This window comes from Glycine soja, chromosome 20 (assembly GCF_004193775.1).
Source record: "Glycine soja cultivar W05 chromosome 20, ASM419377v2, whole genome shotgun sequence".
In the NCBI taxonomy this organism is placed as follows: domain Eukaryota; kingdom Viridiplantae; phylum Streptophyta; class Magnoliopsida; order Fabales; family Fabaceae; genus Glycine; species Glycine soja.
This window is the reverse complement of record NC_041021.1, coordinates 44,935,297-44,951,203: the sequence shown is the minus strand read 5'-3', so window position 1 is coordinate 44,951,203 and position 15,907 is coordinate 44,935,297. Positions and strand designations below refer to the sequence as shown.

General features: G+C 29.1%; 1 protein-coding gene across 3 annotated transcripts; it reads left to right on the top strand.

Moving 5' to 3' along the window:
• The first annotated feature begins 2,053 nt into the window (after positions 1–2,053).
• On the top strand, positions 2,054–7,492 carry LOC114401691 (synaptotagmin-3-like). Of its 3 annotated transcripts, none has more exons than XM_028364266.1 (12): positions 2,054–2,388; positions 2,577–2,675; positions 2,793–2,843; positions 2,932–3,055; positions 3,790–3,908; positions 4,008–4,109; positions 4,210–4,284; positions 4,698–4,774; positions 5,151–5,400; positions 6,023–6,394; positions 6,699–6,827; positions 6,916–7,107. In XM_028364266.1, the coding sequence occupies exons 1-12, from the start codon at positions 2,278–2,280 to the stop codon at positions 6,931–6,933; spliced, it is 1,527 nt and encodes a 508-aa protein (XP_028220067.1). In that variant the 5' UTR covers positions 2,054–2,277; the 3' UTR covers positions 6,934–7,107. The 3 variants fall into 3 exon arrangements, with proteins under 3 accessions (XP_028220067.1, XP_028220066.1, XP_028220068.1); XM_028364265.1 differs by lacking the exon at positions 6,916–7,107 and adding an exon at positions 7,115–7,492 and having other exon boundaries at positions 2,056–2,388; XM_028364267.1 differs by lacking the exons at positions 2,054–2,388; positions 2,577–2,675; positions 2,793–2,843; ... (1 more) ...; positions 3,790–3,908; positions 6,916–7,107 and adding exons at positions 3,926–3,940; positions 7,115–7,492.
• Positions 7,493–15,907: the final 8,415 nt, after the last annotated feature.

Sequence of the window (15,907 nt, the reverse complement as noted above, 5' to 3'; positions counted from 1 at the left end):
TAAACTTAAATAAAATAAAATATCATTTTACATTGTTTTATTTTATTGAAAGAATTCAATAAAGTAAATTTATTTTAAAATTGAATTATCTATATCCGTATTCTATATAAAGTACATTTTAGGAGTTAGAATGTTAGTTATATTAAGATATATATTCTCATAAAAATATTAGAATACATATAATTTTTTTTAAAAAAAGAGTTATTTAATTTAATTTTTTTTTATAAAATGCTCTTGGTTATAAAAATAATAAAATATAGTAAGAATATTTTTTCTATTTTATTTTTATTCAAACTAAATGCCAAAAGGCCCAAACAAACGAGGAGTTGCAGCTCATTATAAACTTCCAGGTATATGTGATTTTTATTTGGTACGCAGCTCATTTTTGTAATTGAATCTAGCTACTTTGAAAGTAAAATGGTAACTTCAATAAAGAGTTAGATTTTAAAAATTAATTATAACTATAGTTTTAGTAATATAAAAATTGACACTTATTTTTTTATAAATAATTATTTTTGCATTCTTAGTGCATAAAAATTAAAGTGTTTGTATTATAAAAAAATATTAAAATCTTCTTGTTATAGTTAGATCTTCAAGCAGTAAAAAAAGATGTTAGATCTTCAATTACTAAGGAAAACGGCAGAAATTAAAAGCCATGTTGGACCACACGACGCATCCAATGTATAACTTTCTTTCCTTCTTTTTTCAAATATATTTGGTAGCATCAAGGGGTATACACGTTAACGTGGTGCAAACTACAAACTTGGAAACAAATGGAGCAAAATCAATGAGCAACCACTTTCAGAATAATTAGCTTAATATAATCGATGAAACTTCTTTTTATAATGAAAAAAAAAATCATTATCCATCTATCTGTATTTCCATTATTTATTTTTTATTGATATAAATCAAATAATGACAACAAGTATTTAAATCGATTTATGAGGGGAAAAAAAGTATCTTGCTTTTTCGTAGGTTTAAAGAATATTAATGCTTTTCAATTTTACTAGAGCTTTTTTTTAAAGGAATTTTACTAGAGCTAAAAAAACAATTATCTCCAGTAGATGATGAGTTGTTAACAGACGTTTTTAATATTAAAATTTTAAGTAATTAAAATTTAATTGATACAAAAAATTATTTATTGAAATATTTTTATTTTATTTTGGATGATAGTGTGCATAACCTTTTTTTTCTGTTATGGTAATAAATATCACAGTTTTCCTCTCTACATTTTTTTAGATTATTTAGGGGTGTATTGAATTCTAATTTTAAAATACTTTTTTTGGTATTTTTTAATAGGTTTTAAAATACTTTGTAGAAATGTAATAATTTTAAAGATTTTTCTTTGAAAAACTTTTATAATTAGGATTTTGTGGTTTTGATTTTAGTGACTTTATAAGTTTTAAAAGGAATGTATAAAATTTAAAAGGACTTCATAAACTTACATGATTTAAAAAAAAATCAAATTTTAATAAATAAATGATAAGTTTTGGATAGAAAGAAGTAAAACAAATACAAGTTTTTACAATCATTTTCGATGAAAAAGATAAAAAATAAATGATAAGTAAAAGTATAAACTACACTACTATTATATTTTAACTGTATATATATAATGGAATCACTTCTATAACTTCATATAAAGTTTAAATGATTACAGATTCTCATTTTCTCTATATTTAACCTTCATTTCCTTAAAAAAAAAACACTTTCATCATAATTGTAAATGGAGAGACATGGAGTGTACCTTTTTCAATATTATTATTATTATGTGTTAACTTCCTTAATTTCAGTCAAAGTTGATTTTAATATCTATATTTTATGATATAATTTTAGTTATTATGTGTTTTATAGAAAGATAAAATCAATTTTGACCAAAAATCAAGAGACTTAAAACATATTTTATAATAACAATAACAATAATTCATATTAATATAGTTTGAAATAAGAAAAATTGTAGAATGGCAACTGGCAATAAATGGTACAACATTTGGAAATAGGAGAGTGAGGCAAAAAAGTTTTTTTGTTTTTTGTTTTTTTTTTTTTGTGTGTGTGTGTGTGTTCATTGTTGAAGTGAAAACAGAGGGTGCTGTGGTGTCTCTGTTTTTGGCTCTTTCATTCGTAACTCTCACACACAACGCAACCCTTTTAGTTTTTCTCGCCATCTTCCGAAACTGACCAACCATTTTCTTGGGATGTAAAATATTTCCCCTTTTCTCTGCTCTTTTTTCATCATTATTCACTTCTTCTTCTTCTTCTTTCTCTAACCAGAACGAACAAATGGGGTTGGTGAGCAGTTTCTTGGGGATTCTTGGTTTCGCCGTTGGAATACCTCTTGGCCTCTTTGTGGGGTTCTTTCTCTTTGTCTACTCAGAAACCAAACATGTCAAGGTTAACATAACAACACTCATTTGGATGTTCGTTCTGTTTTATTCCAAATCTCAGCACTGCCACATGCATGTCCTCTGATCACTTTCTGGGGACTGCTGGTGTTGGGGGCTAACACTCCTTTTTCATTTTGAATTCTGGGCGATCGTCAAAATTTGATTTTTTGTTCTTTCTCTTCAATGTTGTCGCAGGACCCTGTTGTTAGGCCTATAAGTGAATTAGGCCCAAATGCTTTGCAGGAACTTCTGCCCGAGATTCCTCTCTGGGTGAAGACGCCTGATTATGAACGAGTTAGTTTTGTGAATTGTGATACAATTTGTAAACGTTTTGTTTTGATGTTTAAGGTTTAAGATGATGATGAGGATGATGATGATGTTACTGTGATATTGATTTTGCATGTTTTTCAGGTTGATTGGTTGAACAAGTTTTTATTGGATACGTGGCCTTTCTTAGATACGGTATTGTAATTTCAGTTAATCCATATGGGTGTTTTTGTTTTGTGCTCTTGTTGGATGATTGTCACTGGTGTTTCGATTTGATGTACAGGCAATTTGTAAGATTATTAGAAGCAGGGCTCAACCAATATTTTCCGAATACATTGGCAAGTATCAGATCAAAGCGATTGAGTTTGATAAGTTAAGCCTTGGTACTCTTCCTCCTACTGTCTGTGGTAAGTATTTTCCCAGATCATCTTATTTTTTGTGCAAATATTTTATCCAGGTTTCTGCCCAGTAATACCAAATGTTTGTCTTTTATGAAATTTCACTATTCTAATTGAAATTTTAGATTAGAATATGATTAGTTAAGATGGTTTTCACCCAGGACAGTTTTAGTGAATCCATTTAAACAAATGGGTATCCAAACTTTACAGTTTGACATTAATGTCATGGTTTGCCTATTTTTGGACATGAACGAGAAGCAGAGAAGGTTGTGTTGAGACTTGGGAGTCCTGGAGATGTATAGATAACTATAGTTGTCTTTTGCATTTGGGGTTCTACAATGAACATGAATTTAGTGAAATTCTTGGGTGATAGTACTAGGAAAGGCAAAGGGAATTATACTCTTGGCTCCAATAAGCCAGACCATAAATATTTGATATCTCCATTGTAATTTCACTGGCATCTGCCACAAGTCTTTTGCATAAAATGAATGATTAAGGATGAATCATTTGGAAGTTTGAACGTTGAAGTACAAATGCACTTCAGAAAATAAAGTTTTCTTGAATAATTCCTGGTGAGCTATACAGCATTTTACAGACGTGTTTTTTCATCCATCCTCATCAAAGGTCTATTTTTATTATAAAGTTTGCCCAACATTGGAGTCTTTATAATCTGATAGGTTATGAGGTATTGAGGTTAATATTATATCTGATTTTTTTTTACTGTCTACCTGGTAATTCTGCAGGTATTAAAGTTTTAGAAACAAATGGAAAGGAATTGGTCATGGAACAAGTTATCAAATGGGCTGGCAATCCAGAAATAGTGTTGTCGGTGTATGTGGCCTCTTTGAAGATCACCGTTCAGGTCAGATAAGCCTTGAGGCACAATCCTAAATGGTAAATGTTCATTTAAGATCTTTCAAGATGAAGCTTTTCTTCTGGGATTCATTTCGATCCTTTGCAGTTGGTAGACTTACAAATATTTGCAGCACCACGAGTTACTTTAAGACCTTTGGTGCCAACATTTCCATGTTTTGCAAATATTGTGGTATCTTTGATGGAGAAGGTAAAGGAAATAATGGACTCAAGCTCAATTTCATTTATTTCCTTTTAGAATATTATAAGTCAGAAGAAATCCTTTCTTATGTCATAATTAACTGTGCCAGCCTCATGTGGATTTTGGGATGAACGTATTAGGAGGGGACATCATGTCAATACCTGGTCTCTATAGATTTGTACAGGTGCTGCCTTTTTTTTGTTGTTGGTTTCTATTTTGTTTATACTTCTTGATTTTTTTTAAAAAAATTCTATTTTGGATTAGAATTTTTGTGGTAGTAAACTTGTAAATCAAAATATCCTACTTGTATTTTTCCTTTCACATTATGGTATTGGGTTAATCACTATAGAGGGTAATTCTTGGAACTGGTCACTTTAGTTTGTGCATAATCCATTGCTCCGATGGACATTTAATTTAATCTTCAGTTAGTTAATGGACTGTTGGATTATTTACATCCCTTACACAAATTCATAAAGATTTTTTTTTGGTTACTTTCTTGCCATCATATTTTTCTTCCCTGCACTTTCAAGTTTCAACTTCCAAGGCATTTCATTATTTAATTAGCATTGAAGGACTAACAAATATAGTTGCTTACAGGAAACAATAAAAAAACAAGTTGCAAACCTCTATCTCTGGCCTCAAACCCTGGAAATTCCTATTCTTGATGAATCATCGTAAGTTTGTATGAAATGACAAGAGTTCTATGTACCCAATATTCATTTTTCTGATCTATAAGCTTATAAAATTTTATCCTGCCTTTTTAAAAAATATATATAAATGAAAAATGCTTCCTGCTCCTTTTCTAAAGCTGAAGTATAATAACATGTTTTAAAATGCTTATAAAAATAATGCCATGTTATTTTTCAGTGGTCTACAGTTGAAGGAATTGCACAAAGCTGCAACCCATATCTTACTAGAACTATGTTATTATTTAAAACATGACTTGACTATTGTTAAAAATTTACTGTGAATCGGCAAAGTTTAAGTTTTCAATAACAATGTTTGCTCTATGAAGAATGATTCCTGATGCTTTGTTCACATCTTTTATAGGGTGGCAATAAAGAAGCCTGTGGGGATATTACATGTGAATGTGGTTCGTGCACAAAAGCTTTTAAAGATGGATTTGCTGGGAACTTCTGATCCTTATGTTAAACTAAGCTTGACAGGAGACAAACTTCCAGCAAAAAAAACCACTGTCAAGAGAAAGAATTTGAATCCTGAGTGGAATGAGAAGTTCAAGCTTGTTGTAAAGGATCCTCAATCTCAAGTTCTCCAATTACAAGTTTATGACTGGGACAAGGTTTTCCTCATCTTTTTTCTAGTTACTTGTTCAATTTTGACAGAAAAACTTAACATAAAAATCCTAGCTATAATAGTTATCATTGACTAAGCTCTTAAGGTAGTCATGTTTGAAAGGAAGTTCATCATTTTTCCTTTGAAAATTTTACGGTCAACCTATGTAGTCTAAATGCCCATTTCTTTTAAAGTTTCATCAAGAAAATAGAAAAATGATTTTGAAGTTAATTATGTGCACACAAACAATTATAACTAATTGGCAGCACTTATCTCTGAGAGTGACAGTAACCATAAAATCTTTTCAAATGATTACTTTTTCTATTTTTGCGGGATGTGAATTTGTTTTATTACTAGAAAGCCTCAGTTACTTTCAACTTTCAAGGAACAACTGCATTTTCAATTTATGTGCAAGCCGCGTTTAATTGACTATTTATAAAGTTTGTTGGCTTTGATGATACTGATACAGTAACAGTCTATCTTTCTTCAATCTTATTTTTCATCTCTGTCCACTTGATTCATCTATGGTATGCAATTACATCAGGAAGAAATCAACCACTTTACTTGGTCAAAAGATATTGGTGTGAGTTTGCCATTTTTAGCTGTTATTTTTAATTGTAACTTAACAGGTTGGCGGACATGACAAGCTGGGAATGCAGTTAGTCCCTCTTAAAGTGTTAAAGGCGTATGAGAATAAAGAATTTACACTTGATTTACTCAAGGACACAAATCTCAATGAAACTCCAAGTAAGAAGCCTAGAGGTAAAATTGTGGTGGACTTGACTTTTGTTCCTTTCAAAGAAGATAGTAGCAAGTTTGGTGGACCTTCAGAAGGATATAGCAGGAAGGAAAGTGGAATTGATATCGTATCTGATGATGAGGTCCAAGAAGGAGCTGGTTTGCTTTCAATTGTGATCCAAGAGGCTGAAGAGGTTGAGGGGGACCATCACAACAACCCATTTGCAGTTCTGACCTTTAGAGGTGAAAAGAAAAGGACAAAGGTAAACATTCCCCTTCAGGATATATTTACAACATTTTTTAGCTGTCTATCACTTGCAAATTATGTTACATAGATGTGACTCGGATGCCTGGTTATCACAATTGCATTTAGGCCTAGATGTGCATATGATGTATTACCATTAGCTAGTGTTGGATATGCTGGTGAATTGGTGAATGTGTAGCTTTACAGTGAAAACTGAAGACGTTAAAAAATATGTTTCATGTTACCATTTGTATGCACAATTGATTCAGGCAAGTTTTTATGTCTAGTTGAAAGAATTTATTCCAGAATTCAAATTTATGCAGATGATGAAGAAAACTCGTCACCCGCGTTGGAATGAAGAATTCCAATTCATGCTGGAGGAGCCTCCTCAACATGAGAAGATACATATTGAGGTTATGAGCAAGAGGAAGAACTTTAGTTTTCTGCCAAAGGTGCCGTTTTATTTTTCTCATTCATTACAAGTAACTTTTTCCTCTAAATAAATTTGTTCAAATTTTACAACAAACCTTATTCCAACAGGAGAAGCCGGCTACATGATCACACAACATCATTCAACATGATAAAAACCAAAGTTTTAGAAATACTATTTTTAATTTGTGATAAATTCAATTACTTAGCTCAACCCATGTAATCATCAATCTATTAATTATCGTTTAATAGCTTGTTTTCATAATTCCAATATGATATTAATATTCATTAGATTTTCTATGATATGCAGAAATCATTGGGGCATGTGGAGATTAACCTAAGAGATGTGGTGCACAATGGTCACATTAATGATAAGTACCATCTAATAAATTCAAGGAATGGGGTGATGCATGTTGAGATAAGATGGAAGGTGGTTTAAGAAACCAAACTAGTGTGTTATAAGGTCTTTTTCCAGTAGCCGGGTTTAAATTCAATACTGTTAAATAGAAGAGGCAAACCACACCATTGAGACATCCATAAGAAATTTTTTCTTTTCGAGCAACATTTTGGGCACAGATGTGTATATACAATTCAATTTTTTATAAAAGTCTACCACGCTAATACATGTAAAGTAACAGCATTAAATATTTGTTATGAAATTGAACCAGAGCATGTCTATTAAGTATAATATTCTTTTAAGAAATAAGAATGTTATTTAAAATTCATTTAAAGAGTATTTTATTTAGGTTTTGATTTATGGAAAAAAAATTACTTTTTACAAACTAAATTTTAAAAAATCTTATTTAAATGTAATATGTAATATTTTATTTTAATAACATATAATTAATGAATTAACAAAAAATATTCTCATGTACGAATCATCATAAAAGTATCACATGTTCTTTTAAAATGAAATAAATATAAGTAATTCTGGAAGCGTTCTTTGAACTGAAAAACGATTTTTTTTTTCTTTTGTCGAATTGGGGTTTTGGACACCATCTCCTCCCTTAAATTTTTATATATAAAAAAATAAATCATAAACATCAAAACATAGTATTACACGCATATGTCCGTGAACCAAATTTGGTTGGTTGCGGAAGCATGGCTAGATTGGCCTCCCACTGTCTCACGCGCATCTGTCTAAGCAATCTCGGTGGACTTCTCGTGACGGGATTTATATGCAGCACTTTTTCTTTTAAGTTTGTTTGCTTGTTTTGTCTTTTGTTTCGTTCCTTCCTAAAAACAAAATAAAAATATCATTCGTATTTTTAATATGATAAATTTGTTTGATAAAATTTACTTAATACTTTAGGATGTTTGTTAGACAGTTTTTCAAAAGAATTTTAGAAATTTTACCATTCCATTGATAATTCATTTGGTTTGAGAAAATATTTTTATTTTGTTTTAAATTTGTATAAAATTGAAAATTAAAAAAGCATTTTTACTTTTTTTTTACTGCAAAAAAGCATTTTTACTGTTTATATAAAACTTTTTTTAGGGCAAATGTTAATATAAACTTTTAAAAACAAAAAATTAAGTAAAAAAAATGATATATTTGTAATTAAAAAAATTATGAAAATAAACCTAATACTTCTCTTTTCTTGTACCTAGATAATTTTTTTTAGCAATATATACCTAGTTTCTTTAAAGTTTAAACTTTGAGAAAGGTAAAGGTATCATGCTTCTCAATGCACATTCATTGATTTTTAATATCTCCATTTTGGAGAGAGGAAAGAAAGGTTTGTGTATTGAAAATATTAATTTATCCTTATTTATTTATGTATATTTTATTATTAGGGATACTTTTTCTATCATTATATATATACTTTTTCTTTCCTTCTATTTTCTACACAACCAAACAAGAGAAGAAAAAAGCTATCTTTCATTTCATTTTTTTTCTATACCATATAACTTAAAAATCATGTCACATTTTACTCTTCTTCCTTTCTCTTCTTTTCTTTCCTCTCACTCTCATTCCTTTACTTTCTTTTCTAAACTAAATATACTTAATATGTATTTCAAGCAAACTAACGGCTATCCATTAGTCCAGTCCAATCTGAGCTTAACCTTGGAAAAACACTTTTGGTATGGGAAGACCAATTAGTTTAGCCAGAGAAAACACATGGGCTAAGATTATAGAGTCAAAACCAAGACTTTATAGAGTTTGTTGAAATTTTCCAAAAAATTCCACCAATAGGGTCACTTCTTCTCACTTTTGGGCTAGACAAAAATGAAGATCAAAGTTGGGCCTTGAGATGTATCACTGCATAACTGGACTCAACAATGGCCTACATGTCACCACTTAATGGGGACTGGAGCTTCTTTTCTCTAAGGACCAAAAGAATACACTAATTTTTCTTCTTTTCTTTATTAGTTTTTCTTTCTCTTTCTTTGCAAAAAAAAAAAAAAACAGAAATAAATTGTTGACCCCAAAAAAGGATTTCTGGAATCCTCTTATAAATTGAAAAGACTTTATGCTGTGTTTATTTTTAATTTACAAATTTTCTGAAAAGTTCTATATGCAATAGACTTTTTCTTTTTTTTTTTTTTGGGGGGGGGGGGGGGGGGGATTTTATAAGCAATAGAGTATAGAAAACTGTGTATCCTATTTCCTCCCTTTTCTTTGTCAAAGGCTATGATTGAAAAGGTTTTTTGGTTGTCCAACCAGTTACACCGACCCATGTTAATTTTCTTCCCCAATTTTTCTGAGGGATTATTGGGGGTTAGATGATATCAATCAATTAAAAAGCTCCTCAAGATGTTATCTATATGGCAGAGTAGAGAACAAAAGAAATGCATGAATAGTGCATGAAAATTAATTCATTCTAGGGTAATGCCAACATGAGAATCAAAAGAACCCAATGAGACTTCTCTGCCAAAGATTTACATGAACCTTCTTTGCATGTTTGTCAGGTATTTGATGTGTTTCAGGTACAGCTATGGAGAGAGAAACAAGCAAGCTAGCCAGCACACACTAAAGTATATCAATTAAAATAAAAGGAAGATGAGAAAATGACTTGCATTTGCACAACTCAGACAATGATTTTGAACATGTGGACCCATAGAATGTATGGATTAGGTTTGACCTTGTTGATTATCAATACATGTAACATCATAATTAACAAAAATTAAACCACTGTTGGTTGGTTGTTCTCTTTGGTGGATCTGCGTGGTTGCAAGTCCTTTTAATATCTATTACTGTTAATATCTTCGAAGATTTGCATACAAGTAACAACAATAGCAATAATAAGAATTTTGTAACAATATATCAACTTTATGGAAAAAATGAAAAAGAACGTGTAGTGCTTGAGCTTTATATGTGCAGATGTTCTTTCATTATCACTACCATCTCGAATCAGAGGCAAGAAAATTGTTGTTCTTTGTACACATAATTAATAAACTAAGTTATCTTAAACATGCTTTCATTGAGGATAAGCCATGAGCAGATGGGAACTCCTTCTTTCAAAAAAATATTTTAAGGCTAGGAATGTTATGCTTTGTTAGTTTTAATTTCAGTTTTTTTTTTATTATAAAATACATAACAAATTTATCGATAATCAATTTCTATTAAAAAATTTAACTAACTACTCTTAATTACATTTTTTTCTATAAAATTTGAACTTAAGACTTACATGATTTTGGTTTAGTTTTATTCAGATCAATGTAACTTCGATAGTTTTCAAATAAAATTAATTAATTGCTTCTAAATTTGTTTGAGTGATGAATTAGAAATTAAGATGTAAGTATAGTATCCTACTAGTGTCATGAATAAACACAAAAGTGGGAAGCACCATGAGAGGAGAGGTTGTCTAATACACTAAAAAAAGGTTTAGTTTTCTCGTTGACTTACCCATAAAGTCTGGCAAATTTAGAGGTAGTAAAGGGAATCCTATCCCCTCCTCGCAAAGGGTTTCATGAGGATTCTCTCTTAATGGTTCTCCACTCATTGCTAGGAAGAAGCTCTGATGGCACAAACTCATTTTCTCTTTCTATCTCTCATCCACACAAGCATACGGTCTCCCTCTCAAGGTGTGTGAGGCATGTGTGCCCTCAAAAGGAGGGAGAGTGAATTGAAATGTAGTCATTATCTTTGTTCCTTATTGATGGTCTATTGTGAGGGAGAGGAATAACTTTTTGCATACTAGAAAGATTAGGTTTTTTTTTTCTTTTAACTATAAAAGATGGTCTTTTGAGAGAGTAAAGTAAGAGCGAATAGGCAACACTACTCAAAGCTAGCTTTGTAGTATCATTTTGCTCTTCCTATTTCCATTTCATATATGGATTGATGCTCTCTTTAATTTTTTGCTTAGCTTGCCGCATGAAAAGTTGATTATCGTGGCCTTAGAGATTCTTCAATTCGTTGGAAGACCAATACACTACAAAGTAGTGGAATTAAAATCCTTTTTTGATTCCACCAATAGACCAATTACATATATGTCAAATGGGAAACGAAATTGTTCCATATTTTTTCAAAAGCATTCCGATTAGTAGTATTTCAAACAAATCCACTATTTCATAAATATGCCATGTAGACATCATATGCATGCACCAAATTTCAAACACATCTATTTTCTAATGGTGGACACAAATCCAATATTGCAACAATCCACAAAAGCATATATTCTCCCCAACTTTCCACTCATTTTAAATTAGGTTTCGTCATGGATCAACATGAACTCATTGCAACGGTGATATTTAACATTTGAAAGTTGTAAACCCTTTGTCTTAATTAAAGTCAACTCTTTTAGATTACATGTTGCATTAACCTCAGTTTACTTTTCTCCTATAAATTTTAATTCACCTATTTTCTTTCTGAATTATAGGTATTTTGACTTTTCTCCTATTTTCTGATTGTATCAAATCCACTAATATTAGTAGAGGTTGATCTTATGATGTGTCACACAAAAAATAAGGTACACTTACAGCTTGCATTTTGTTAATACAAAATGAAGGAGTCAAGTCAAATGGTCTGGGAAGATCAGCGATGAAGATATCAAACCATAACATCTTGATTTTTTCATAAGTGTTTTTTTTTTCTAGAAAAACACACAGATTTTTATATTGCTCTTTAAACATGGCAAATATGCATAAAATTCTTCTAATAAATCCAATTTTTTTATGCTGAAATTCCAAGGTTCTAGATTTTGACCATTCATTGCCAATTTTGAGGCCGGTGTGGTACATTGACCGAGATTATCTTGATTTTCATAATTTTAGAAAAATATGGAGCACGACAAATGCTTTACAATGTTCAAGGAGAACTTTATACATGACTTCATTATTAAATTTTGTTTAACATAATTGAAATTATTATTTTACTGTTATTTAACATTAATATAAAATAATCTTATCATTTTTTTTGTTATACAATGATAATTTATGCATCACTTGATATATAATATTATTTTTTAATAATAATATATTATTTTTAACATATAAAAATAAAATATACATCTTAATTATGAAAAAATAAGAAATTATTTAATACTTATTATTAATTACTTTACTAAAAATTAATTTAATTATAATATGAATTTGGTCAATTTTTTATAACAAAATTAAAAAATCGAATCAAATAAAAAAATATACGGTTTTTTATTTTTTGTTTTTACAATTTTTTATTTAAGTGATTTTATATTTTTTTTTCGGTTTCACGGTATACAAACCGATTGATTCAACTTTCAACATCCCTATCGCATATGACTCAATGATGCGTTAAAAAAGAATCGAAAAGTATATCTTTTTCTAAATAATAAGTTTACTTCGAAATTGTTATTATAAGGTTGAAAAATAATATTACAAAAATAGGAATATTTAATATCTTAGAATAAACATTTAGTGATCTTATTTGTGAAAAATATGCATAACAATGCATTACTAATAACTAAGAGACTAATACATTACACGGATAAATTTAAATTAAATTTTGCAAATCGATTCTTATTTGTTACTGTAATATTCTTAACTTAACTTCCTATAAGATGTGCAGCTTAAAGACTGAATTGCAATATTCAATATCATTGATGACTAAATCAATTATATGAATTTTCATTAGAGTCTTAACTTTGATGCTCTTTTTTTTTTACAAACAACTTTGATGCTCTTAAAAATAAAAATATTTGTATAATATAATATATAGTAAGTAATATACCATACCACTAAATGAGTTTAAAAATTCATATATATGATTAAGATAATTAAATTACGTGCATTTGATTACTCTAAATTAAAAATAAAGTAAAAAATATATCATTGGCTGAATATGAAAAAAATATATAATTGTTTAATTTTAAACATAATTTTTAATTAATAACTACAATTTCTTTCTTTACTCTTTAAAATGAAACTCACTAGAAATGATAAATTTAATTTAAGTAGTAACACTTGTTAAATCACTGTATAAAACCTTAATATAATTAAATTACATGTAGATTAACCGTTCTAGTAAATACATATCCACATGTACATAAAACGTCATTGACATGAAAAAAAAATATTTCTTTTAAATTTCTCATTGACTGGGTGTCGGTTATATTTTAGTTGACGGTTTTTAATATAAAAATAAATACTTGTACCCAACTAGAACCAATTAATATACCAAACTCACCAATTGTGAAAGACTAGTACTACGGCGGCAGCAAAAATGAGGGGAAGAAAAATACTACAACTTTTTTTTTGTCAATGGAAAAATACTACACCTTATAATTCGTCTTTATAATGTTAAGAATTAAGATAAAACCAATGGAATCCATAAAGATCCTTCAAAACCCGATTAGAGTAAGTATTGCACATCATTTTATATGGCTGATATAAAATATAATATTCAGTTTTACTTTAGTTTTACATTCTTATATTTTAAGTTTGTCGGTTACACACATATATATGATAAACTATAAATGGTTTTAGGTCTGCAGGAAGTATTATTTTTATTGAATACTACAGAAATTTAGTTCCTATAATTACGGAAGTTTATTAATTTAGTTTTTAATACTATAAATATTATTTAAAATTACTAAAGGATCATTTTAATTTTTAAATTATAACAACACATACATATTAAAATAATTTATACTTGATAGTTCCAGAGACAATCATGACATTTTTATAATTTTAAAAATTATTTTGACCGGTACTCAAAATTTTGAAGACTAATTTGGTATATCAGTAATTTAGACTAAATCCAGAAAATTTAATAGTATATCATTTAAAACGTAACAGGCTAATACTGTAGCAACAAAGAATCCCAAAATGGCCAAACACATTTCAAGGAAAAGAAGTGGACCTTTCCCTAACGTGTTTTTTGATAAAACCATTTTTACATGTCAATTAGTTTCTTGCTAACACGAAACATAATTAGGGTACTTTAGATAATATAAAACTCAAAACTGTGCTCCATATGTATTGGGTAATTATGGAATTTGCACGCCAAACATTTGGTTCGATTACCATCATAGTTTTTGGTCAACCTCCTAAATCATATTTACCATGAGTCTCAAGGTGGCATTTTCTTTATCATTGAAAATATGAATTCCCATGCTTTTATTTTTTTACCCTCTCACATGAGGTGATGATAACTATGTCACACGTGCACATCATCAAAGCAGTCGTTTTGTGGTACCCATGTCAACCCTGTTGACATTAGTGCCTGCCAATAGATCTCATCACATGCGTTCGATTTTTTTAAATTTCTTTTACTCCCCCCTTTTTTTTTTGTTTCTTTCATCCTTTTATTTTACCTTTTCTTATTATAATTATTTTGGTTAATGAAATTAGTACTACTTTTTTTGCTTTTTAATATCAAGTTGAATCAATCAATGGTAAATATGATTTAGGAGGTTGACCAAATAGGAGGGTCATGCCAGTTCATGGAACCAAGTCATATATATTATAGACACACCCAATCAAGGCAAATATATACTTTTGACATTCATATTATGTTATGGCATGTTGCCACTTCCTCCACTAACCAACTTGATCATATAATTTATTTTATTTAGGCACTTCATTATTGGTGAGGGGGAAGAGAGAGAGATTAGGAAAAAGAAAAAGATAGTATTAAGGAATTAAAAATGAAAAGTATTTATTGTGTAAATAATAAAAATATAAATAAAATAATAAATATCGTAATTTTATTTTTTAATAAAAATATTTTTACTTTAAATTCTTTAATCAATTTTTAAGTATTTATCAAAAGAAAATTATGAATTACTACTGCTAATGGATAGTTACCCACTTACCCTTTAAAAAAAAATAAAAAAGTAAAGGGGCTTAAAGGGGGATTTGACTGAGATTGCAATAATTGAATGGTTGTTTTCATCAATTAGGTTTGATTATGGCTAGCCTTATGACTAATGTCACTGTATAAGATTAGATTTGAGAGATGCAATTAGGGAGACTTATGGCGTTTGATTGAGTGTATACCACTGTATTAGGCATGCATTAAATTATGTGCCTAAAAAAATTACTTCGTGTTTTACTCATTAAAAAAACCCTACTCATTTATATTTCTGTAGGAATATGTGTGCTTCACGTCAATAGCTAGTTTTAATGTTTTGTTGGGACAACTGCTCTGTAATTCGTTAAATTAAACACAATCAATTTCAATGTCTCTTTTTTTTTTCCATCAAATATTTCATGTACGTAAATAACTATTTGTTAGTTTTAAAAGTTTTATTATTTTATTATTAACATTCCTGCCATATTTTTTGTTTTATGAATGACATGTTTATTTAGATTTTTGAGTTATATTTTAATTTATTATGTAATTTTTGTATATTGCAGAAAATTTTATAATATAATTACAAACTGTGGGATTTAATTAAATATAGTATATAAGGTCATATTTTTAAGCTAATAAAAATATTTTGAGTAAGTTAAATTGAAATTGTTTTTAAAAATAAATTATATATTTTCACAATTAAACATAAAGATATAAAGAAATACAAGAGGATGCCATCTTTTAAAAATTTAAACTCAATTAGCAATAGAAAGAGTTAATGTGTGTTTGATAACACATCATTTGTCTCTACACATGGATCAAATAGAAGCAATTTAAAGTTACCTTTGCGTCATTTTCTTATATTAATTTGATACATGTTTGAAG